This window comes from Typopeltis vanoorti, chromosome 2 (genome assembly GCF_054136105.1).
Source record: "Typopeltis vanoorti isolate ZY-2024b chromosome 2, IOZ_Tvanoo_1.0, whole genome shotgun sequence".
Taxonomy (NCBI): Eukaryota; Metazoa; Arthropoda; class Arachnida; order Uropygi; family Thelyphonidae; genus Typopeltis; species Typopeltis vanoorti.
The window spans coordinates 142,645,553-142,673,219 of record NC_143550.1 but is presented as its reverse complement, the minus strand read 5'-3'; the positions used below and the strand labels follow the sequence as shown (position 1 = coordinate 142,673,219).

Genomic DNA, 27,667 nt, shown 5'->3' with positions numbered 1-27,667 from the left:
TTATTACTGATCTTGTTAACTTTGTCAAGAATTAGTCCTAGTTCTTCCATGTTATTACAAAGGAGTACTGTATCATCAGCATACCTCAGATTACTAATCAATCTACCTCCTATCCTAATTCCTGTCCTGAGCTCATCCAATGCTTCACGCATAATGTCCTCAGCATATATACTAAACAAATGAGGAGAAAGTAAACATCCTTGCTTAACTCCTTTTCAACTTGAAGCTAGTCAATCAATCCAACACCTGTTCTTACCATGGCTTCTTGCTCCCTGTACAAGTTAGCTATCAACCTGATAGTGTGTTGAGGAAAACCCATTCTTTTCATTACTTCCCACAGTTTCACATGCTCAACAGAGTCAAAAGCTTTAGAGTAGTCTAAGAAACACATTATCAGAGGGAGTCTGAATTCTTTATATTTTTCTGTAATATGTCTAAGGCAAAGGATCTGATCTCTGGTGCTCTTACCTTTCCTAAAACCTGCTTGTTCCTCAGGCATCTCTGCCTCAACTTTGGCCCCAATCCTATTTAGCATGATCTTCAATAAAATTTTGCTTGCATGAGATATTAAACTAATAGTTCTATAGTTGTTGCATGTCTTCATATCACCTTTCTTATGTAGTGGTACGAAAACTGACTTCTTCCAGTCTCTAGGCTATGATCCTGTCTCCCATATCCTTGTAATCAATCTATGAAATCCCTCCATCCCCTGTGGCTTTAATTAACTCTGCTGGGATTTCATCTGCACCTGGGACCTTATTGCTGTTAAGCTGCTTAACTGCTCTTTCAACTTCATGCCTAAGTGGAGAAAGTTCCAAATCAAAATTTTCCTGGTGAGGGGGCTCCACATTTCCTTTATCATTCTGCTGTACAGTTCTTCACAGTATTCTTTCCATCTGTTTTTGATTTCCAACTCTTCTGTTAGTAATGCTCCATTCCTGTCTTTGATGTCATTCAGTTTAGGCTTAAACTTGTGCTTTAAGTCACGAACTAAATAAAACATCCTTTTATAATTGTGTCTCCTCATCTGGAACTCTATCTCTTTACATTTATTAGTATAGAACTTTTCCTTGTCCTGCTTGATGCTCTTCTGACTTCTCTATGTCTTGTATTCTTCAGTCTCTGTGTCTCTTTGTTTTTCCAACCGCCTTCTTTTGATTAGTTCCCATGTTGAATCTGATATCCATGGGTCTCTTGGTCTTCTTACTGGGCCGAGATACTTCTTCACTGTATCCTGTATTATCACCTTGACTCCTTCCCAAAGCATTTCTGGTAAGTTCTCCTCATTGGTCTGCAAAAAATCATCCAATCGAGTTGATGTTTCTTCTGTGAATCCACTAGGATGTGCCTGACCTGGAAGTTTTCGGAGTCTTAGTCTGACTTTGGCTCTTACTAGCTGATGGTCTGTACCACAATCTGCTCCAGGACAAATATGCACATCAGAGATGCTCGTCTTCCACCGCTGGAGAACCAGGATGTAATCAATCTGGTGCCTTGACCTATCAATGTTAGATGTTCAAGTATAGGTCCGTCTTGGATGTTTCTGGAAGCAGGTATTGGTAATAACTAATCTGTTAGCATGGGCAAATGCCAACAATCTTTCACCATGGGTGTTACGTTCACCCGGACTAAACATGCCACACTCCGGCCTGACTCATAGTCTTTCCCACTTTTGCATTTAAGTCTCCTAAGATGTATAATATGTCTCTCCTTGATAGGCAGTCCAAAACAGTTTGTAAGTTTTCATAGAATTCTTCACTCTCTTCTTCAGGCCTATCCGTATGGGGTGCATAAACTACCACAATTGATACATTGGTAGGCTGAGCCTTAAGTCTAATGGAGAGTATTCTATCATTAATGGGGTTATAACCAAGATGGCTTCTTGCCTGAGCTGTCTTCAGTATCACAGCTACCCCATGATGTTTTGAGTCACCACCTGAGTAAATAACTAGCTTACCATCCTGTCTTTTGAAGTGACCTTCTCAATTCCATCTGGTCTCTATAATTCCTAGGATGTCAATTTTATACCAGTCCATCTCTTTACAGACAATCTCAAGCGTACCCATCTGTAGACCCCAAACATTCCATGTACCTATTCAAAATTCCATTCTAAGATTAATTTTTATACCTACTTTTGCTCATTTACAGTATCACTGACTTTTTTATAGAGACTGTAATATACTTCTTGAACAGGACCCTCTGCCTAAGCCCTGAACACAGCTCTGATTATTATGCATGACAACCAATGCAGCATGAGATGTGTTATAAGGTACAACCATATTAGCATTTTGGAGTGAAGTCGCTGCAAGAAGAAAGTGGTAGGGTTGCAGAGGCCCTTGCCACATAAGATGAAATAGCAAAATAGGAAAGATTCACTCCTAGCCCTCGAATACTCTAATAGCATTTGGGGGGGGGGAATAATAATAACAGATGTATATTACGTGAAGTAAGGTATACCTTGGGTTTGCCATGCCCATACTCACTAAAGCGAGCCTTGAGGCTTGTATTAGGAAAAACTAGTCAAATATCTTAAAGTTAATTTTATACTTTTATGAACATATAAAAGCACAGCAAATATCAAAAATTAACAGTTTGTGCAACAGCTCTAATATCTAATCCTCATACACCTGAGTTTCTTCATCCAGTGAGGCAGCAGTGAGCCTAATGCTGCATACACCATTTTGATAGCTTTTAGCAAATGGTGATGGATTTTTGTAGTACGTGAATTTAAGTTAATTAATTTCATCATTATCAATTTCTTGATATGTATCCTCAAGGGTTGTTCAGGCTACAGTGAGTACTACGTTATTATTAATCTAATAATAACGTTGATATTGTTGTTATTATCGTTGATTATTAATTACAAATTGTTGATATTATTAATCTAATAATATCAACAATTTTCCTCCAAATTAATGTATTACTTGTCAGCATTCCAATATCATTGTATCTAACATTTTGTTCTTCTAAGGTACTTCTGATTGAATCAATGAACTAGACCTTGGTCTTCCTGTGGGTATTTTTCCTTCCATTTTGGCACCAAACACCTGTTTTGTAAACCAGTCTTCTACCATTCTGTTTAAGTGACCACACCACCTTAGATTAGCTCTGCTCACACATTCTTGAATGCAAGCAATGACAATCATTATCATCATCATCATGCTTGTCAAGGATTTAAGCCTAAAGTGGCCTGTTCTGGCCTTAGAAGTCATCTTGAATCTCTTAAGAGGACATCCTGGTTTTCTTTTTCCTAATGGTTTGTAATTGGTTTGTAATTTTCTAATGGTTTGTAAAAAAAATGGAAGATGGCGCTAGTGTCGCAAGTTAACATGGCGGTCGTTTTGAGCTATGCTAGAAAAAGTGTTTTTATATTAAAGTATAGTAAGGCTTTTTGTCTCAAATTGTGCTGCAGTTGTGCTTCGGTTGGATGCAAGTGTCCTTCAGTGGTGTTATTGCTGAAACTTTGTTGTATATATTTTGTTTTCACTGCTGTTCGTTGCACTACTTCAGCGTCTAAAGATGGCGACCATCAAGAGACGTATGTCAGTGGCTCGGAGGACTTCTACACGAAAGTCTAGCTCTGCCTTGAATTTTTCGCAGGATGCATTGCGGAAACTGCTATATGTATGCGGTGAAGAATGTGAAGGATCTGTGGACTCTTTGGCTCAATGAGAAGAATGAAAACGTCAACGTATGTGAGAAGTGTCGGGATAGAGTGGAGTGGAGTGATTAGGAATGGAAGCAGACGTCGAGACCGTAACGGAAGAGCTTTGGCAGAAGTTCGTGAAAATGAAAAGTGACCTTCATCTCCTGCAAGAGGAATTGGAAGTGCTCAGTAAGGAGGTTCTGCAAATTACAACTGAGTTAAATGTGTTGAATAAGAAATTAGGACTGTGGAGATTACTTTAGCTGAAGTAACTGGAACAGGATTAAGTCAGGGAGAGTCTTTGGTGAATGATGAAGTATTAAATAGTATGGGAGTGATTGGGAGTCAACAGAATGAAAGCACAAGAGATCTAGAAGAAATGAGATGTTGTGAAAGTGAGGGAGCAAGTAAAAGAGCGTTGAGGGAGAGTCATGTTGAATAGCATAGAAAATGAGGCCGTGAGTGATGCATATTTGGATTTGAATGAAGTTATGATTGGTACAATATATTGTGATTCTATGATTAAGTGTATGGAGAGCGGTATGCCTGAGGAGTGCTTGGCTGGTGGGACAATAGAGAAAGTGACTTTAGCAATAAAGAGAGGGCATGATGCAGAAAAGATGATAGTTATGGTGGGTACAAATGACCTGAGTGGTAGTATTAATCAGGTAGCAAAAGATTTAAGAACATTGTTAGATATTGTGAAGAAGAAAAGTGTCAAAGGAAGGATAGTGTGTGTGTATGCTGCCTCGTTTTGACAATTATGAGTTAAGTAGACGAGCGATGATAATGAATGATATGATTGAAAGAATCTGCAAAAAAAAGAGGTCTGGAATTTGTTGATGTCTGGAGTGTGTTTGAAGGCAAGAGATTATTATTATTATTATTATTATTATTATTATTATTATTATTATTATTAGACACCTCCAGGGAGTCCAAGGACTCATCGAGGGAGGGCACCTGCTCTACAACTCTGTCTCCACCACTCAATCCACCAACTGACTCCAACTACACCAACGCCATCTACCGCAGCCCACCACCACTAGTATTTCCAGGGACAATCACAAACATCCATGCCCATAGCGGGATTCGAACCTGCAGCCTTTTGGCTGGAGAGCGGATACGCTAACCACTCGTCCAGCCAGGCTGGCAGTTGGCAGAGATGGGTTGCATCTGAACATGGAAAGTCATAAGCATTTGAAGAAGTTACTGTTTTCTGAACAAGTTGAAGTAATTGGGAAGGGAAACTAAAATTGAAAAGGTTTAGTACAAGAGGGAGAAACTTAGGCAGTGAATGTATATTTGTTGATGCTTTTTTTCAAAATAATTTGAAGAGTAGAGTGGATAAAAATCAGCATGGGACTACTGAAATTAGTGAAATGTATATCAGTTCTAAAGCTGGTACAAGAAATAAAGGGAATCTGCAATTTTTGTATACTAATGCAAGAAGCATTCGAAATAAGAGATAAGAGGGAAGAATTTTTGGCATTAGTCAGTGCAATCTCACCAAAAGTTGTAGGCATTAGTGAAACTTGACTGTCAACAGAAGATGTGGTTACTGGAATTGAATGTGATGGGTACCGTATTTTCAGGGAGGATAGAGAAAATAGAATGGGAGGAGGAGTACTGTTGATGATAGCTGATGAGTTGCAGCCAGAGAAAGAAGTATATCAAGAGGATAGATGTGTGAATGATAGTTGATTTGAGGTGGTCTGGTGTGAAATAGTGACCAACACAACCAAATATACAGTTGGTTGCTGCTATAGGCCAGGGAATGATATTGAATTCATGCATCAGCAAATTAGTGCAATGAGTGCAAGGTTAGTGATTATTATGGGGGATTTTAATTATGGTGATATCAATTGGAAGGAGGAAATATCATGTGGCAAAAAGGAAATGAAATTCATACACCTCCTAAGAGATAATTACTTGAAACAGCACATTACTGAAGAACTCGTGGTGTGAGAGTGTTGGACCTGGTCATTAGTTCAGAGGACATATGCATAAGTAAGGTGTCCTCGTTACCTCCAATTGGTAAGAGAGATCATGTGATATTGACTTGGGAGGTTGCAAAATTTGTGGATTTCTCTTTAAGAAGGGTATATAAGGAACTATAGGTTAGGTAATTATAACAAGCTTCGGAGTGAGCTTACAGCCATCCCATGGCAGAACATATTGCAGGGGAAAGATGTTAGTAGTGCATGGGATAAAATCAGCAGGTATCTGAGGAAAGCATTATCAGAATGTATTCCCATGGTCTGGAAGACAAACAAGGGAGGCTTTAGATGGATGAGTAGTAGTTTCAGGCCTGATCTGCAAAAAAAGAAAATGTTATGGAGAATTTACAAGGAGAAAGGTGATCAATACACCCATGAGCAGTACAAGGCTCAAGCTAGGAAGGTTACCAGCATAGTAAAAAATGCTAAATCAGATTATGAGAAGACCTTAACCAAGGAGATCAAGAATAATCTCAAAGTGTTCTTCCACTATGTGGCAAGTAAAAGGAAGAATGACTTTGGAAGGATAACCTTAGTGGGTGCTGATGGTACTGAGGTAACCAATTCAGATATAATACTCATAGACAGGCTTATGCATTGGTTATGCATTACTAAATCACTTTAGGAATTGACGACGTAGATACGAATATAAATTAAATTATACTTTAATAAATATTTCCGATATTTCGGCAACCTCATGTTGCCATCTTCAAAAGGAACTTACAAAAAAGGCACGTGAACGTAGGCACTACAACACAGTAATTCAGAATGAAGTGATGAAGCTATTGTTCTCCTAAAAGTCCTGATGGTGCTCCCTAGCAGGCTAAGTAGGTGTTCTTGGCCAATGGGCTGAAGGTCTGCTGATGTAAGCCTCCCAAATTTGGGACAGTCTCATACAACCAAATTTGTTGCGGTTTCGAGAGTTTCTTAGGGCTGAGGCTGATTCCATAAATAGTCTTTCGAATTTGACAAATTTGAAAGACTATTTATGGAATCAGCCTCAGCCCTAAGAAACTCTCAAAACCTCAACAAATTTGGTATTGCTCCATATATACCCCACCTAAACTATCTTTAGGAGAACAATAGCTTCATAACTTCATTCTCAGTTACTGCGTTGTAGTGCCTACGTGCACTTACATTTTTTCTAAGTTCTTTTTCAAGATGGCAATTTAGTAATCAGATGTAATAGTAAATTTTTATTATTATTATTATTATTATCCAGGCCTATGGAGTCAAAAGACTCATCTCAGGAAGGCCTTCCTAGGAAACAGAAAGTCTATCAAGACTCATTGCGGGAGGTCTTTTCTAGGAAACACAGTCTATCATACCACTCCTTAAATTCATTGACTGTTCTCGCTCTCACCACTCTATCAGGCAATGCATTCCATGGTTCAACCACCCTCCATGCAAAGAAACCACTCCTCACCCTCTTGTTCACAGTTTCCTTTCGTAACTTCCACGGATGGCCCCTTGTCATCACTCCTTCCCGCTGTTCAACCAAGTGAAAGAACTCCCCAGTGTCAACTCTGTAACCACCTCTCAACAGTTTAAAAGTCTCAATCATATCACCTCTCCTTCTTCTATCCACCAAACTCTGCAGTCCACATTCCTCCAGCCGATCCTCATAACTATCATTATACAGTCCTGAAACTGTCTTTGTTATTTGACTTTATACCCTTTCCACAGTTAATTTATAACCATCAAATCTTGGGGACCAAATCTGAGAACAATAGTCTAAGCTTATTCAAATCCTCTTGCAGGGCTACCAATCTGCACTATTAATAATAACCCATCATCTGCAAACAACTGAATATCCCCCTGCAATCCACTGACAATGTCATTAATGTAAAGGTTAAACAATATAGATCCCACTACTGAGCCCTGTGGAACCCCCCACTTGTAACCCTCTGCCTCCTTGAAACTGCCCCAACGTACACAACTCTCTGATACCTATCGGATAGCCAATCATGAACCCAGTTGACCAACTTGACATCCAAACCCCATGTGCTGTAACTTAAATGTCAGTTTATCATGTGGCACTCTGTCTTCGCTAAGTCCAAACAAATGGCAGTATATGCTTTTTCCCCATCTACTCTCTTGTAACTTGATTATAAGACTTTAAATTAAAGGCTGGAATATTACTAAAACAAGAGCACCCCTTAACAATATCATGTTGACTCTCACAGATAACATTACCCTCATCTGCCCAATGCTGTATATGGTCCCTCACTAATTTCTTCAAGATGTTAACAACTACTGATGACACACAAACTGGTTTATAATTAGACACTTCCAGTCTCCTACTTCCCATATGCAATGGTACTATCTTACCTTCCTTCCTTTCCCTGGGCACCTTTCCTGTAGTCAGACTTTCATTGAGTAGCCTGGTAAAAGGAGCTGTCAGTTCTTTAGCACATTCTCTCAAAACTCATGGTGAAATACCTTCCAGCTCTATTGCTGCTAACAAATATTCCAGTCTCACAGCTTTACTGACATCAAGAGTACTCAGTATTTGGAACACACTCTTCTCCTGCACCTCTAAACCTCGAACCTGCCCTATCCCTCTAGTATTAAAATTTACTCCTCCAGGATAAAATACTCCAATAAAGTATTCATTGAACAATTCCACTATGTCCTCTGGATCAGTCACACTATTCATATTTTTATCCCATGATGTCATTCTTCCACAATCATTTCTCCTCCTACTGGCCACATAGCTAAAACATTCCCCAGGATTTTCTTTGGATCTTAGGGCCAATCTCTTCTCATATTCCAGTTTTGCCTTCCTTACCATACTAGTCACTCTCCTGGCCTGTGTCTTATATTCTTCATGCATCTGCTCTTCACCTGTCTCCTTATATCTCTTCCATAGCTTCTTCTTCAGATGCAGTTCCTGTTTAATATTGTTTGTCATCCACTTTACTCCAAATTGTGTCCTCTTCTTCACTTGTGGAATACTGTTTACTATTGCTGCTAACAAATATTCCTTCACAATTTCCCTAGCACTAATGATATCCCGGCCTTTTCAAAAGTCTGTCACCCAAGTCAGGATATCTCTGTACCTGTAACAATAATTAATGTGAGAATTGAAGTTAATAAATCAGAGGTACTTAGTATATTGTAGAATTTAAATGCAAACACTGCCATAAGTTTAGATGGAATATCAGCTCAGGTGTTATGTGAATGTGCAAAGGAATTGTCAATCCCTCTTACTTGGTTATTTAACTTAAGTTTGAACTCTGGTATGGTCACTAGGGAGTGGAAAGAAGGCAAAGTAGTTCCTTTGCATAAAGGTTGCTCTAAGACTGCAGTATTTAATTACAGACCAACCACCATCTCAGGAGTGGTGGTAAAAGTATTGGAAAAGTTGATTAACACGTTCGCTGCCACGCTACTTCGGCATAGTCTGTTCCCATACACCAAGTAATTTCACTTCTTCAAGGTCAGTACGGTAATCTCGTTGCCGGCAGTAAGCGTTGTACGAGTATACTCGTAGTTGGCTTGTGCAGAGCATATACTATCTATGAGAATACACAGTTTTGATGCTAGCTCTACAAGCCAAGCATTTTCACTTCTTCAAGGTCAGTACAGTAATCTCGTTGCCGGTGGTAAGCGTCATACGAGTATACTCGTAGCTGGCTTGTGTAGCTGGTTTACAAACTACGAGTATACTCGTAGTTGGCAGCGAACGTGTCAAAGGCAGAATTCAAAAATGGGTGGATCAGATCAGAATATGGTACTGTAGAAAGTATTTTTAACTTGGGTATAATTATGTTAAAGATACCAAGCAATTTTAAACCTGGTTTTACTCCATTTTTTCCCAAGTAAGCAAACAGACAAAAATGTCAAGTTTGCGCCTGCAATTGATGCAAGACTAGCTGATCCCACAGGTAGTGCAAGACCAAGGCAACTCGTGGTAAAGGTGGAGCAAGCTCTGATCACTAATCTTAATATTTACCCTTAATGCCAAAACACATCTCCAAGAAGGGGATGTATGATGTTTTGTATTAAAGGCAGGGGGCCACTACCCAGACCGGTTTCGACCTTTATTGAGGTAGAATGGGAGTTCATGCCTTTCATCACTGGCCTCTTTAGATTTAAAAAAAAAAAGTTGTGCTGAGAGTCAGCTTGATAGTGAGAGAGGAGAAGGAAGATAGAGTGGATAGTAGTAGATAGTTAAAAGAGGCCTCAGTCGATCTACTTGGCCTGACTTAAATGCCAGCACCAAGCAGATCTCCGACATTATCTCCCTCCATCCGTTCTCCTCCGCGTTCTCCAGCCAGCCACCTCTTCAGATGTCTGGCCGATGAAAGAAGTGAAAAAAAAACAAATGCAGGAAGATACACATAAATTGAAAATCAAAAGAACTAAGACACACATAAACAGAATCAACAAAGGAGCTAGAACACGTATAAACAGAACAACAAAAGTCGGTGAATTAACAGAAAAGTACTGCAAGAATGGGGGAAGAGCCTGGCCCGAGTGATGCAGCCCGCAAGGAGCTGCACCGCCTCGCTGTAAGCCTTCGCCGCTCGGGTTCTCAGGTCTGCCCCCTCCTATGTGGATTAAGCGTGAACATACAGAAACAGAACCAAGAAACTTAGAAGGGGCTTTTTTTTTTTTTTTTATGTCATATTTGCCCTGCTATCTCTTACCGCTTCCTCATAGTCTTTTACCACGTTTTCCATCACTGTGAGTACGTGTACTGACTCTTCATCATTAAGTTGCCATATTCTCTTCAAGCATTCATTCCATTCCGCTCGGTCGTAAGTGAACTTTCCCAAACTTGAGCCATATTCTAAGACTCTTTAGCTCACCTTCACATTGCAAAGCCACGTCTCCCTTTTCCTGTACAGCTGTGTGGACTTTGTTTTTTATCTCGGGTTTATTCCTAAGATAGAATAGGATTCGTTTTGTTACATTCGAATATTCATATCGGGGTTCTTTTCTTTTTGCCGGTTTTGTAATGGGGTGAGAAGAACCGGTGTTTGTATCTACTGGTAAAGTTCTTTTTTCAAATTCCTTCATTATCCCTGGGTATCTCTTTTCCAGATCTACTCGTGTCAGCGACTTCAATGTGTCGCATAGGTGTTGTTTTTCTTCCTCTGTTAAGTCCAGGTGACCGTCCAGTTGCTGGGGCTCGACCTTGGTTATATCTTTTACATAGAGTTCTCCCCATATGAGTCTATTGCTCCTCTTAAAAGAACAAGAAAGTTGGCTCTCCTTTTGTGGTCATTATCTGAAATAGTTTTTCTGCCGTTTTAGGAGATCCCTTAAAGTTCTTCAGAATTACAGAGCCGTTTGGAGTATTGCCTTTAACGAAGTCTGTTCCTTCCTTAGTTTCTGGATTGTTTCCTTGCTCTCTGTCTTCTTCTTCTGATGAGGTTTCTTCCTCATTTTCTGTGTTGTTTCGCGACATTATCTCATTTCCTTCCTCATCCTCATCTGAACTTGAGGCTTCTATTTGGCTTTCAGTGTCCTGTTTATTTCATTTCATTTCTCTTTCTTCTTCCGGCGTGATGGGTCGTTTAGTTGTACTGGTGTTGATTTCCATTTCCTCTGTTTCTGTGCTGTCATTGTTGCCTTCCGATTTCTTACTGTTCTGTTTCTTTTTCTTCCTAATTCTCCCTTCTGCGTTCCTCCCAGTTATTGCCTGATTTCCTAATGTAGTCATTGCGGTAGCTGGCAGTTGGAAGGCTGGAAACTCTTCTGGTTCAGTTGTTTGTGGTTCGTTTACTGTTTGGCCGGTAGCTCGAGAGTCCTGTGTTGTGAGCTTAGGAATGGCTACTGCCGCAGGTGTTATGGCGCCTCCTGCTCTTTCTGCAAGGGTCCTATTAGGACAAATATCTATTTTATGGGATGTGTTCCCACATTTACGGCATGGTGACTCACATTGATTCAATGTGTGTTCTGTCGATAAGCAGTTGCGGCATGTGTTGTTTTTCGGGCAGTGCACACTAAGGTGACCCAAAGCGGTGCACCGAAAACATTGTTTCCTTACGCCTGGATAATTGACTATTACTCTTGCTGAGCCTAAAAAAATCAAGTTGGGGACCTCGGTTTTCATCTCGATTGAAACGCTCACTTCCCCTGATTTCCACTCTGGGATATCCGCGTCTTGTCCGATTGTTACGTTTCGGACAATCCCCCACTTGGAGAAAATGGTTTTAATGATTTCCTCCCCTTTCTCTAGATATTCGAGTGGAAACCTGTCAATTTTTACGGATTTTAAAATACTTCCGACTAGGAAGGGTAGGTATTTTTTCCCTTCACATTCTACGCCCTTAAGGAGCGTTTCTCTTGTTTCTATGTTGTTTGTTACTATTTGGAATCTACCCCCCCCCCATAAGGGGTAAGCCCGTAAATACTTTCTGCTTTGACGACTTTGAGAAGAGCTCTCACAAACGTCGCTTTGTCGATGTTTGGGTCAATTTCGATCCCGAGAGTACGAACTCTTGGCAAGAATTTCGACATTGTTTAAAAGCAAATACCTTACCAACGGAATAGCAAATTTCAGTCCCCAAAAGGAAATACCCTAAAACGGACCTGCACCAATTGGAACGAGGCCAGGCCGCAAAAAATAAAAACCAACAAAAGAAAAACTAGAAGGGTTCTTACCAAACAATACTGGAATAGGAGCTCTCTCTCGGGATCTGGTAACTGGCAACTGGAATCCAAAAGAAGACTGGAACATGGAGCTTTCTCTCAGGGCTGCTTTACTGAGGTCTCATCAGTGGGAGCCAGGCTAGAAATACCAAGATTTAGTAATGCAGAGCTTGTAAGTATTTTACCAAAACAAGTTACCATAAGGTGTTATAACCTTATTAAATAAAAATCTCAGGAGGAGATATAAATGTAGAAAGTATTTTTAACTTGGGTATAATTATGTTAAAGATACCAAGCAATTTTAAACCTGGTTTTACTCCATTTTTTCCCAAGTAAGCAAACAGACAAAAATGTCAAGTTTGCGCCTGCAATTGATGCAAGACTAGCTGATCCCACAGGTAGTGCAAGACCAAGGCAACTCGTGGTTAATACAAAACATCATACATCCCCTTCTTGGAGATGTGTTTTGGCATTAAGGGTAAATATTAAGATTAGTGATCAGAGCTTGCTCCACCTTTACCACGAGTTGCCTTGGTCTTGCACTACCTGTGGGATCAGCTAGTCTTGCATCAATTGCAGGCGCAAACTTGACATTTTTGTCTGTTTGCTTACTTGGGAAAAAATGGAGTAAAACCAGGTTTAAAATTGCTTGGTATCTTTAACAGAATATGGTACTGTATAGGGGCCAACATGGTTATGTTAACGGTCGATCCTGCCTTAGCAATTTATTAACTTTTTATAATAGAATGACATCTGAGTTGGACAAAGGAAATGGCTACACAGTGGTACATCTGGATTTTGCTGTCTTTTGACAGGATAACCCATGGAATATTGTTGCGCAAATTGAAGCATATGGGGATGGATACTAAACTGTGATATGGATAAAAGAATGGCTCAGGGAGAGATACCAGAAAGTGGTGTATGAAGGAGCAGAGTCCAGGATGTGACCAGTGGTGTGCCTCAGGGCCCTGTACTTGGGCCGTTATTGTTTAATTTGTACATAAATGATAAGGAAATGGCTTGAATGGAGATATTCAGTTGTTTGCTGATGATGCAAAGTTGGGTAGTGGAATAAAAAATAAAGCTGATGTTGAGAGTTTGCAGGATGATTTAAATAAGCTGGCAAAATGGGCAAGAGGTAATGGATGTCAATTCAATGTGGAAAAGTGTAAAGTTATGCATTTTGGGATTAAAAGATTACCAGCTGTGTATTACATTGATGGAATGGTACTCCAAGAGATTGATGAGACTATGGACTTGGGGGTATTGGTGGATAGAGAGATGAAGTTCAGAGGACACATTGCTAAGGTGTCCAAGATTGCACATAGGATTACTTGGTTGTTGAGGAACACACTGACATCCAGAGATAAAGAGGTTATTATTCCCCTTTATAAAGCATTGATACTTCCACATTTGGATTACTGTGCTCAGGTCTGGTCACCTGGATTCCTTGGAGATGAGGAGGCTGTGGAGAGGGTTCAGAGAAGAGTGACCAAGTTGGTGAGTGATGTAAAAGTGCTCAATTCATCAATGTTCCCTATATTGATGGATTGAGAGCTTGTAGATTGCAGAGTTTGGTTGATAGGCAGAGAAGAGGGGATATGATAGAAACATTTAAATTACTAAGATTGCTGCAGGGGAAATATTTTAGCTGTGTGATAGTGATGGAAGAACAAGAGATCATCCCCAGAAATTAAGGAAAAATGTGGTTAACAAGGGTGTGAGAACTAGATTTTTTGCCTGGAGGGTGATGAATGAGTGGAATGCATTGCCTGACTCAGTTGTGAGTTCTTTGTCTGTAAATGAATTCAAGAAGAGATATGATAGATATTTTGATAATTTGGATCTCCCACAATTAGTCTACTGACTCCATGGAGATACCCGTAATAATAATAATAATTTGCAAACAATGTCAAGTTCCTTCCTAATGTCTTCATTTTTAATATGATTCTGCCCCTAATTTTTCTAAGAACTATCATATCTATGGTCTCTCATCTTTGACCAAGTTTATGTCACTCCCACTCATGAAAAGTATGTAAACCTATAGTACATTTGTGCTGTGGATAGGCTAAGGATTTCTTTTTTCTATTTTTATTAATTGTGTATATTTGTTTGTGTTTTTTATATTTATTTTTCACATAATTTGGAAATCCTGTTCTAGAGACCCAACAGAAATTTTCAAGCCACTTCAGGTGTCCAGTGTGCAGGATGGTGGTCTCACATTGGTCAATGATATTCATCTGCCACCTAAAATCAAGTGTGTTTTAATTTTTATGTAACTTAAAAAAGTGGTTTGAACACTGTCTTGTATACTGCTAATTTATTGTTTTGGCTAATTTCTCTTTTATCCCACATAAATTTATTCAACTGGCTCACCACTATACCAGCTTTGCTTATTCTATTTGCCATCTATATTCTATTCTGTTATATTCTATTATATTCTATTCTATGGCATATTCTATTTGCCAGCCTCTAAAAACTAAAAACTGTGTCTAAATAGCCAAAAATTTTATTTGTTCTATAGATTCTCCATTGAGAATACAGCTGAAGTTTTCTATGTTCCTGCCTATTTTCATAGGTTAGGTCTTTTTATTGTGATTTTCATGCCAAATTTGTTACAGCTGTCATTCAGTTGCAAACAAGTCTTCAGGATTCTCCAATCCTGAAGCATTCAGTTGCAAACAAGTCTTCAGGATTCTCCAATCCTGAAGACTTGCAATGGATGTGTTTAGGAGTATTAATAATATAAATTAAAGATATCAAGACACTTGGATAAAGTTTACACTTACATGTGAATAAACACTTGGATAAAGGACGAAACCAAGAATATAATTTCTTGATATCTTTAATTTATAGTATAACCAAATGAAAAACTTTCAACATCTGTCTCCTTAATCCAGAGTATTTTAGTAATACAGGATAACATCTTTTGACTACTTGTATATGGGAAGTATATGACTTCTTCACTACTTCAACCTTAGTATCTTTTCTGGGTCTGGTTCCCACTGATGCACCTTCCCTGAGATATGGGCAGCTCTGCTTGTTGGGTGGAGCCACCGCTAAGGGCTCTGCTGGGTGACAGAGTGGGCCTGTTGCTGAGTAGAGCCAATAATGAGTCAAATGATCCTTCAGGTCACTCATTGTTGGGTAATTTGAGGGATTGCATGAGAGGTAACCCTACACATGAACATTCCTCAATAAAATTCAAAATTTGTCTGGGTAGTGGTCCTTTTCATAATGCATAGTATTATACATATCATAAGGATATAAAAAATCTGTAGTATGTCAGTTAATGGTTGAGATTTTACATATTCCATCATTGACAAAATATGTACAAATAATGTACAAAATAATCCATCACTGCTGTTATAGCTGTCAGGTGATTGCTGTTTTCTGTTGCCATGAAAATAAATAAATAATTCAAATAAATTAAACATCTACTCATCTGTGACACCTCACTTTTCAAGTCCTGAATTGGTTGACAAGTGAAAAAAAAAATTCAAAAGAGAAGTTAATTATCACTTTTATTTATGTAATGTAGATTCCGTGGCATGTTTTATGTCTTATGTTTTACATTTTGAGTGCTCAGATGTACATTTTTGAAGTCCTGATTATGGCATACAATCTTTGCAGAATATAATAATTCATTGGAATATTATGGTGAAAGTGTGATAGATACATTTGTGTGGAACAGATTTAAGTTGAAGATATAATCGGTATAGTAGTAGTAATAGAATGCCTCAATAGCTCATTTGATGTAGACAAGCCCTAAGACTGGAAAGATCTGGGTTCAAATCCCATCCATGATGGGAGGAATTTATCAGGTGTTTTCAATCAAATGTTGAGCCTCCGTAGTTCAGTTGGTATAGACAAAGCCCTTTTGTTCGGAAAGACCTGGGTTCGATTCCCATCCATGATGTGAGGAACCTTTACTGATCTCTTTCAAGTAAAGGTGAGTTAGCTGGTCTCATACAGAGGTAGAGGATATTTCATCCCTCAGAACAGGCAAACACACACACACACACACACACACACACACACACACACACACACACACACACACACACACACACACACACACACACACACACACACACACACACTCCGGATTTACACTCATAAATACATACTTAATCCTTCATTAGGAGGACTCGATCAGTCCTATGGGATGAATGAGGAATGGGGGGGGACCCCATATGAATAAATAAATAAAATGGTGAGCTAGCCAGTTTTATACAAATGTGGAGGGTTTCCCCTCCTGAAAACTTTTTTTTTTTTTTTTTTTTTTTTTTTTTTTTGTCTCTCAAAACAGACAAACTGGCTCTGTGAACACACATATCTATAGACGTTGGATAATAACTGCAAATGGAAGAGACTTTTACTATCTTATCTTTCTACTGCACATTATGGATCTCAGGTAGAGATAAAAGTAATCAACTTCCTGCATGGGAAGTTGATTACTTGGATCAACTGCATGGAGATAACACTTAACAAGATAGTAACAGAATGAATTTTATAAATTAATCCCACAATTCTGTAAAAATTGAATTTTTTTTTTTAAAGTGAATTCCACCCACAAAAGATTAAAAACCTGTAGTACATCGATACCATTTATAGGCCAAATGATGATGATGATAAGAGTTTTTCTGCAGGACATAGTAATTTGCATATTAGTATGAATTAAACTGATTGTTCCAAAAATTGTTAATATTCAAAATATTATTACTCATTTTAGTAATTTTGTTAATGGGAAAAACCTTTACCATATATTCCAGCATATAAGTCGACTTTTCAGTATTGAAAAAAAGTACTAAATTTTTTAGGTCGACTTATATGCCAGGTCAAAAATTGATTGCTTTCCAAGAAAAAACTAGTACATATCATACTCTGTTAAATTTATTAGCAATATACAAAAAGGGTAAATAAGTAAAAATATTTCAACTTATATCAAATTTATTTACAGAAAAAATTATTTACATGTTATATAATTATTTATTTACAAAAGAAAATAGGTATGTAACTACATAATTAAAATTTAATTTTCACTGTCTGAATGTATGAAAAGTTCATTGTACTCTGGTTTTGTAATTTCTTCTGGTATATCATCATATAAATTGTATTCGTTTTCTCCATCAGATTTAGCATCAATTTCATCATCATTGTGAACAAAATCATCTTCTGAGCCATCTAATTTGTTAGATATAGCACATTTTTTAAAAGATTTTATTACTGTATCTGGTTTTATTTCATCCCATGCTTTCGCTACCCATTCACACATAGTTACCAAAGACGCATGTTGCATTTGTCTTCCTTGTGTGTAACTTTTCTCTCCTTCTTGCATCCACGCATTCCATTGTTTTCGTAAACTGTCTTTAAATGGCTTGTTTATACAAACATCCAACGGTTGCACTAGTGAAGTTAACTCACTTGGAATCACTGCCATATTGGTATTATTCTTTCTTAATAAAGATTTTGTGCTCTCCGTTAAATGGGATTTGAACATGTCCCACACTAAAAGACTGTTTGGATTTTTTAATGCACCTTGTCAATGTACCTGGTCAATACGAAATAAAATTTCTTTTGTCAACTAGGTATTTTATATCTTTTGCTAAAACAAAGAATGGAAGGACTAAAAAAGGCAGTTATGATCCTAGCGGTTGATGCCTGTATAAAAATTTTGCTTAAAAACTGTAATAATTTTTATTTTTAAAGAAATTTTTCGAGTCAACTTATACGACGAGTATACTATAAAAACTCAAAAAATTCCAATATCAACTTATATGCCAAGTCAACTTGTATGCCAGAACATACGGTATTTGTTGCCTTTAGGGAAAAGGCAACAAATTATGAAAAATGTAACATCAAATTATTCAAATTTTGGATGTATATTTTTCATAATTTAAATTTTTTTTTAAGTTATTGTAAATATAGGCCTGAATTGATAAGTTGATAGTCCATGCACAGATTTTGAATCTCTGTGGTGGGAAGTGGAAATTAATAGATTAGTATCTGATAGGATGCTGTTATAGGCCAGAGAATACCGATTGTGAAATGTTTAGACAAATTGGTTAGGCATGTAAAAAGAAGGTGATCAGATAGAAGAATTTATAGAAGGAGGAGATAGTGTATGGGAATGAGAAGAGTGAGTTTGTTGAATTTCTGAAAGATAAATATCTTAAGCATCATGTGACTGAAGCAACTAGAGGCTTTAATGTTTGGGATTTGGTGATAACTTCACAAGATGCAGTTGCTAACAAAGTGGTGAAACTGCCCCCAGTTGGTGAGAAGTACTTGCTTAGGAAGTGATGAAACAAGAAAAGGTTACTGCCAAAAATGGATATATGTGGAAGTATAAATCAAGTGATTATGAGAAGCTCTGTAGTCAGTTAGCATCAGTATGTTGGGTAGATGAGCTGAGCAGAAAAGATGTTGGCAGTGCATGGAAATTCACAAGGCAGTATCTGTCACAAGTAATGTATAACTGCATGCAAAGGGTTAAGCAAGTAAATATAATAGGAGTGAAATGAATGAACAGTGAAATCAAACAAGTTGTGTTGGAAAGAAAATGCTATGGATGAGATACAAGACAGTTGCTGGTGATCAGATCCATAAAGAGTATAAAGTGCAGGTTAGGAAGGTGACAAGCGTGGTAAAGAAATAAAAGGTGTAGTATAAGAGGAGATTGGCTGGTCAGGCCAAGGTTCATTCAAGGAAATTTTTTCACTATATGGCAAGCAAGAGAAGGATTATGGCAAGTTGACATTGGTAGATGTCAACAAGGATAGTCATGGTAGCATATTGACAGTTGCAAAGGATATAGTGGAATTATTGAATGAGCACCTTATCAGTGTATATTACTGGTATAAATGATGCAGTGCAATATATAGAAGGGAGGCAAGTATTAAGAGAATTGGAAGTGAAAGAATAAGAGGCATATCAGGTGTTGATTGGGTTGGATGTTAATAAGGCTGTGGGGAATGGATGACATATCACAACGTATTCTTAAGAAATGTGCACAACAGTTAGCCATATCCTTGACCTGATTGTTTAATGAAAGTTCTGCAGTGGGTAGGATTCCTAAGGAGTGTAAAGAAGGCAAAATAGTACCATTCCACAAGCATGGTTTTAGGATAGAAGTTTCCAGTTATAGACCAGTATGTATAACTGCAGTTGTAGTCAAGGTGTTGTAGATATTGGTTAGGAATAGAATAGAGGATTGGGTTGATGGACATAGCATTCTTTATGATGGTCAGCATGCATTTGTAAAGAGTAGGTCTTGTTTTAGCAAGTTACTTACATTTTATGATAAGGTAATGAGTGTGTTAGATAAGGGAGAATCATATACAGTGATATTCTTGGACTTTGCAAAAACATTTGATAGATTGCCACATGATAAGTTGGTAGCTGTAGACAATGGGAATAGATCATATATTGGTTAGAGTTGATCAGAGATTGGCTCTGAACAATACCAGCAAGTTGTATATGATGGAGCAGTGTCTCAATAAAAGGAGGGTAACCAGTGGCATGTCCAAGGGTTTTGTTCTTGGTCCCCCTACTGTTTAACTTTTGTAAATGATGGATCGACTGGGGATCTTCAGTTGTTATGATGCAAAGTTGGGGAGAATTATAAGTTGCACCTGATGTTAATTCCCTTCAGGAAGATTTGAATAGACTTTTGACTTGAACAAAGGAGTGGGATTGTAGTTTTAATATTAATAAGTGCATGGTGTTGCACTTACTAATATTAATAAGTGCAAGATGTTGCATTTTGGAGTGCACAAATATAAGGCTGTGTACTATATTGATGGTGCCATACTGCAAGAAGTGGATGAGATTTGAGAGTGATGGTTGAGAGTATACTGAAGTTTAGAGGGCATATTGCAAGTGTTGTAAGGACTGCACATTGTAGTGCTGTTATGAAGAAGTATTCTAACATGTAGGGATAAGGAACTGGTTGTGCCACTCTATAAGGCACTGGTCAGAACACACTTGAACTATTGTGCTCAGATCTGGTCACCTGGTTTTCAATGTGATGTAGAGACATTGGAGAGGATCCAGAGATGAGTGACTATGACAATATCAGGACTTTGGAATGCTGGCTATGGAGAAAGATATTGAAGAAATGCAGATTGCAGAGCTTCATGGATAGAAAGAAAAGAGGTAATATGATAGAGACATTTAAGTTAGTGAGAGGATTTTATTGGATTAATCCAGATGGGATTCTAAAAAGAATAGAAGGTGAGAGGGGAAAAACCAGGGGCCATCCCTGGAAGTTATGAAAGAGTGTGGTGAAGAGGAGTGTGAGAGTAGATTTTTTACATGGAGAATTGTCAGTGATTGGAATACATTATTAGTAATGATTAGTAATACATCATTAGTAAAGATATAAATTTTTCAAATAGTACTATCATATCCTGTACACCCCTTGAGGGTATATGTTAGGAATTTGATGATGATGGAATGCATTACCAGAGTGTTGTTAATACAAGGAGTGTTAACGATTTTAAGATTTGGTATGATAAATATGTTGTCATTTGAATGAACCTTCCACGATGAGTCTGCTGACTCCATGGAGGGTGCAATAATAATAATACTAAAATATGCAGTACATAAATATATATTCAATAATTTTTTTTCTAATTGACAGTTATGATTTTTCAGTTATTATTAAATAATATTGATCAAGCTTATGCTTTAGCATACTTATTACAAGGAACTGTGACTTTCTGGATAAAATAATAAGTTCTGTTTTTCTGGTTTATGTCCTAAAATATGTAGACTACCTTTTTAAATTTTAGTTAAAAATATCCATGTGTACTAATGTTATGTTATTTTTTTCTTTTTGTTCTGTTACTGATTTTTCTACTCCTTTGGCTAGGTAATATGTGAAGTAGTAGCTCTTTCCACTGGAGGAGTGTATTTGTCATCTCCTTCATCTAGTAAACCATTTCTTGTTGGAATTGAGGTAATTATTTTATTTTTTATTTCTCATCTCTCCATTAGTATTTATAGTTTCTTTATCTTGTAACCACTATATAATGTCATCAGTCTTTTAGAACTGCATATGTCTAAATTAGTCATTTTTAATCTTTTGATTGCAAAAAAGTTTCCAAAAAGTAATGCAAAGTTATTCCGAATACAAAAAATTAGCCGACCTGGTTCACCAAGTGGTTAGCGTATCCATTCTCCAGCCAAGAGGCTGCAGGTTCAAATTCTGCCATGTGCATGGATGTTTGCAATTTTCCTATTGTCTGTGTGGAAAGGGCATCTGCTACTCTAGCAGAAAGCTTCACTCCCAAAACCCGGTGAGCTACGGGAGTGACCATATGGCATCTACGGATGTCAAATGTGTACAGATGTCAATGTTCCATCCTGGTATGGTAGGCTTTATTCCTAGAAGGATAATGAGTAGTGAAGTGTTAGAAGTGAATGAAGAGGATGTATTCCAAATACTGAGTATGCTAAATGTTAGTAAGGCAGGGGGACTAGATAGAATTTCACCACGTGGGTTTAAGAGAATGTGCTATGGAACTGACTGTGCCACTATCTTGGCTGTTTTATGAAAATCTTGCAATGGGACAGGTTTCTGGAGAGTGGAGGGAGGGTAAGATAGTGCCATTGCATAAGGGTGGTTGTAGAATGGAGGTATCAAACAAACTATAGGCCTGTTTCTGTTTCTTCTGTAGTTGTTAAGATTTTCAAGCAATTGGTAAGAACCTGTGTACAGAATTTGGCAGATATGGGTAATATTATTTATGCAGGCCAGCATGGATTTGTTAAGGGATGCAGTTGTTTTAGTTATCTTTTATAGTAGAGTGACTAGAGTAGTGGATGAGGATAAGGCATTCACTGCAATTTTTTTTTGATTTTGCAAGCGAATTTGACAGGGTGCCACATGAGAAATTGGTTTTTATGTCGCAACATATGGGGTTTGAATATCAGGTTAGTGGATTGGATTGGTAACTGACCTACTGATAGATATCAGAGAATTAGTAATATCCACAGAGTATGAACCATGTGGAACTGGGACCATTATTCAATCTTTATGTCATTGATATTGTCATGGGGACTGCAAGGAGATATTCAATTGTTTATAGGTGATTTGAAACTCAGGAAGATTATTAGTAACAATGCTAGTGTTTTTTGCTCTTCATGGGGTTTTCAATAAGCTGGAAAGGTTGGCAAATTAATGGGAACATCAGTTTAATGCAACTAAATGTAAGGTTTTGAAATTTGGGATCTACAAATGGGAAGCTTCATACTCATTTGGCAGAGCTATACTGGAAGAAGTGGAAAAACCAAAGGATCTTGGGGTGATTGTAGCTAAAAATTTCATGTTCAGAGATGCAAAAGTTGTGAAAGCATTTCAGAAATTGCTGCACTATTTATGAAGAGATTGACCATGAGAGATAAAAGGGTGGTGGTCCCATTGTATAAAGCCTTGATCAGATCACGTATGGAGATCTGGTCACTGGGATTTGAAGGGGATGAAGTAGCCTTGGAGAGGGCACAGAGATGAGTAACAGAAATGATATCAGAACTGTATAATGTTGATTATGAGGATAGACTGAGAGCATGCAAACTTCAGAATTTTGTGAATAGGAAAGGGTACAAAGGCGGATAACAAAGATGGTGTCAGGACTGTACAATGTTAGTTATGAGGATAGAAGTTTGGTGGATAGAAGAAGGAGAGGTCATGTGATTGAAACTTTTAAACTGTTGAGAGGTGGTTACAGGGTTGGCACTGAGGAGTTCTTTTGCTTGGTTGAACAGCGGGAAGGAGTCATGACAAGGGGCCGTCCCTGGAAGTTACGAAAGGAAACTGTGAGCCAGAGGGTGAGGAGTGGTTTCTTTGCATGGAGGATGGTTGAACCATGGAATGCATTGCCTGATGGAGTGGTGACAGCGAGAAGGGTCAATGCGTTTAAGGAGTGGTATGATAGGCTTTGTGTTTCCTAGGAGGGACCTCCCTCGATGAGTCTTGATAGACTTGTGTTTCTTAGAAAGGACCCCCCACGATGAGTCTTTTGACTCCATGGAGGCCCGAATAATAATAATAATTAAAAAAAAAAGACAAATGGAGGATATGATTGAGACATTGAAGCTGTTGAAGGGTTATTATTGGATAACAATGGGGAGAATTTTCATACAGTAGAACACGGAAGGAACAAGGATAAGGGGTGAACCCTGGAAGTTGTAAAAGAGTAAAAAGTATGTTGCTTGCATTATGGGTGATAGAAGCATGGAATGCATTGCCTGAGAGAGTGTTGAAAATGGTGGATGAGTTTAAGGAGTGATATGATACACTTTGTATTAAAAGCGTTGACGTCCCACAATGAATTTTGTAATTCCATCGAGGTCAAGAAAAGAATAATAATAATTTGACCTTATTTGGATTTCTGTGCACAGATCTAGTTATATTATTATTATTATTCAGGCCTCCATGGAATCAAAAGACTCATCGTGGGAGGTCCTTTCTAAGAAACACAAGTCTATCAAGACTCATCGAGAGAGGTCCCTCCTAGGAAACACAAAGTCTATCATACCATTCCTTAAACGCATTGACTGTTCTCGCTCTCACCAATCTATCAGGCAGTGCATTCCATAGTTCAACCACCCTCCATGCAAAGAAACCACTCCTCACCCTCTTTCTCACAGTTTCCTTCCGTAACTTCCAGGGATGGCCCCTTGTCATGACTCTAGAGCTGGTTACAGGGTCAACCCTGTAACCACCTCTCAACAGTTTAAAAGTCTCAATCACCTCTCCTTCTATCCATCAAACTCTGCAGTCCACGCACTCCCTCAGCCGATCCTCATATCACCTCTTCTTCTATCCACCAAACTCTGCAGTCCACACACTCCCTCAGCCGATCCTCATAACTAACATTGTACAGTCCTGAAACCATCTTTGTTATCTGCCTCTGTACCTTTTCCACAGTTAATTTATCCTCTTCAAATCCTGGGGACCAGATCTGAGAACAATAGTTTAAGTGTGGTGTGATCAGAGTCTTATACAATGGAATGATAACCCATTTATCTCTGCAGGTGAGTGTCCTTCTCATTATTGCAGCAATCCTCTGTGTTACCTTCACTACCTTTGCAATATGTTCCTTGAATTTCAGGTTTCTATCAATCATCAACCCCAGATCACTTGTCTCCCCTACTTCCTCCAGTTTAACTCCTCCCATAGAGTATGCAGCGTCCCATTGATGTGTCCCAAACCTCAAGACCTTACATTTTGCTGCATTAAATCGATACTCCCATTCATTTGCCCATCTATCTAGCTTATTCAAATTCTCTTGCAGAGCTACCACATCTGCACTATTACTAATAACCCTTCCCAGCTTCGAATCATTTGCAAACAACTGAATATCCCCTTGCAATCCACGGACAATGTCATTGGTATAAAGATTAAACAATGTAGGTCCCAGTACTGAGCCCTGTGGAACCCCACTTGTAATCTTCTGCCTCTTTGATATTGCTCCACCATACACAACTCTCTGATACCTATTGGACAGCCAATCCTGAATCAAGTTGACCAATCTGACATCCAGACTCATGTGCTACAACTTGAATATCAGCTTATCATATGGCACCCTGTCAAATGCCTTTGCTAAGTCTAGGAAAATGGCAGTATGTGCCTTTCCCTCATCAAATGCTCTTGTAGCTTTATTATAAAAGGTTATCATATTGCTAAAACCAGAGCGTCCCTTCACAAATCCATGTTGACTCTCACAGATAACATTACCCTCATCTGCCCAATGACGTATACGGTCCCTCACTACTTTCCCCAAGATCTTACTAACTACTGATGATCCTCCAATTGACCTATAATTAGACACTTCCAGTCTGCTACTGCCCTTATGCAATGGCATAATCTTACCTTCCTTCCATTCCCTGGGCACCTTTTTCTATAGCCAGACTTTCACTGAAAAGTCAGGTCAAAGGAGCTGTCAGTTCGTTAGCACATTCTCTCAAAACTAGTGGTGAAATACCATCCAGTTCCACAGCTTTACTGACATCCAGAGTACTCAGTATTTGGAACACACTCTCCTCCTCTAAACCTTGAACCTGCCCTATCCCGGTAGTATTCAAATTGACTCCTCCAGGATGAAATACTCCAATAAAGTGTTTATTGAACAATTCCACCATGTCTTTTGCGTCATTCACTCTATTCCCAGTTTTATCCCACAATGTCATTCTTCCACAGGCATTTCTCCTCCTACTGGCCACATAGCTGAAAAATACCCTAGTATTTTTGTTGTATCTAAGTTGTATCTGTTTTTTGCTCTTCATGGGGTTTTCAATAAGCTGGAAAGGTTGGCAAATTAATGGGAACATCTGCAATTTTTTTTTGATTTTGCAAGCGAATTTGACAGGGTGCCACATGAGAAATTGGTTTTTATGTCGCAACATATGGGGTTTGAATATCAGGTTAGTGGATTGGATTGGTAACTGACCTACTGATAGATATCAGAGAATTAGTAATATCCACAGAGTATGAACCATGTGGAACTGGGACCATTATTCAATCTTTATGTCATTGATATTGTCATGGGGACTGCAAGGAGATATTCAATTGTTTATAGGTGATTTGAAACTCAGGAAGATTATTAGTAACAATGCTAGTGTTTTTTGCTCTTCATGGGGTTTTCAATAAGCTGGAAAGGTTGGCAAATTAATGGGAACATCAGTTTAATGCAACTAAATGTTGCATTAAACTGATGACTCCATGGAATCAAAAGACTCATCGTGGGAGGTCCTTTCTAAGAAACACAAGTCTATCAAGACTCATCGAGAGAGGTCCCTCCTAGGAAACACAAAGTCTATCATACCACTCATTAAACGCATTGACCGTTCTCGCTCTCACCACTCTATCAGGCAGTGCATTCCATAGTTCAACCACCCTCCATGCAAAGAAACCACTCCTCACCCTCTTTCTCACAGTTTCCTTCCGTAACTTCCAGGGATGGCCCCTTGTCATGACTCTAGAGCTGGTTACAGGGTCAACTGTAACCACCTCTCAACAGTTTAAAAGTCTCAATCACCTCTCCTTCTATCCATCAAACTCTGCAGTCCACGCACTCCCTCAGCCGATCCTCATAACTAACATTGTACAGTCCTGAAACCATCTTTGTTATCTGCCTCTGTACCTTTTCCACAGTTAATTTATCCTCTTCAAATCCTGGGGACGACCAGATCTGAGAACAATAGTTTAAGTGTGGTGTGATCAGAGTCTTATACAATGGAATGATAACCCATTTATCTCTGCAGGTGAGTGTCCTTCTCATTATTGCAGCAATCCTCTGTGTTACCTTCACTACCTTTGCAATATGTTCCTTGAATTTCAGGTTTCTATCAATCATCAACCCCAGATCACTTGTCTCCCCTACTTCCTCCAGTTTAACTCCTCCCATAGAGTATGCAGCGTCCCATTGATGTGTCCCAAACCTCAAGACCTTACATTTTGCTGCATTAAATCGATACTCCCATTCATTTGCCCATCTATCTAGCTTATTCAAATTCTCTTGCAGAGCTACTACATCTGCACTATTACTAATAACCCTTCCCAGCTTCGAATCATTTGCAAACAACTGAATATCCCCTTGCAATCCACGGACAATGTCATTGGTATAAAGATTAAACAATGTAGGTCCCAGTACTGAGCCCTGTGGAACCCCACTTGTAATCTTCTACCTCTTTGATATTGCTCCACCATACACAACTCTCTGATACCTATTGGACAGCCAATCCTGAATCAAGTTGACCAATCTGACATCCAGACTCATGTGCTACAACTTGAATATCAGCTTATCATATGGCACCCTGTCAAATGCCTTTGCTAAGTCTAGGAAAATGGCAGTATGTGCCTTTCCCTCATCAAATGCTCTTGTAGCTTTATTATAAAAGGTTATCATATTGCTAAAACCAGAGCGTCCCTTCACAAATCCATGTTGACTCTCACAGATAACATTACCCTCATCTGCCCAATGACGTATACGGTCCCTCACTACTTTCCCCAAGATCTTACTAACTACTGATGATCCTCCAATTGACCTATAATTAGACACTTCCAGTCTGCTACTGCCCTTATGCAATGGCATAATCTTACCTTCCTTCCATTCCCTGGGCACCTTTTTCTATAGCCAGACTTTCACTGAAAAGTCAGGTCAAAGGAGCTGTCAGTTCTTTAGCACATTCTCTCAAAACTAGTGGTGAAATACCATCCAGTTCCACAGCTTTACTGACATCCAGAGTACTCAGTATTTGGAACACACTCTCCTCCTCTAAACCTTGAACCTGCCCTATCCCTGTAGTATTCAAATTGACTCCTCCAGGATGAAATACTCCAATAAAGTGTTTATTGAACAATTCCACCATGTCTTTTGCGTCATTCACTCTATTCCCAGTTTTATCC

General features: G+C 38.6%; 1 protein-coding gene across 1 annotated transcript in view; it reads left to right on the top strand.

Annotated features, from left to right (window-relative positions):
- The window catches only part of LOC150109481 (von Willebrand factor D and EGF domain-containing protein-like), a 419,421-nt gene that overhangs the window by 35,730 nt on the left and 356,024 nt on the right, over positions 1 to 27,667 (top strand). The window contains exon 5 of the mRNA XM_090402470.1: positions 21,128 to 21,214. Coding sequence (XP_090258596.1) covers positions 21,128 to 21,214 — 87 coding nt within the window. The remainder of the gene's footprint in view (positions 1 to 21,127; positions 21,215 to 27,667) is intronic.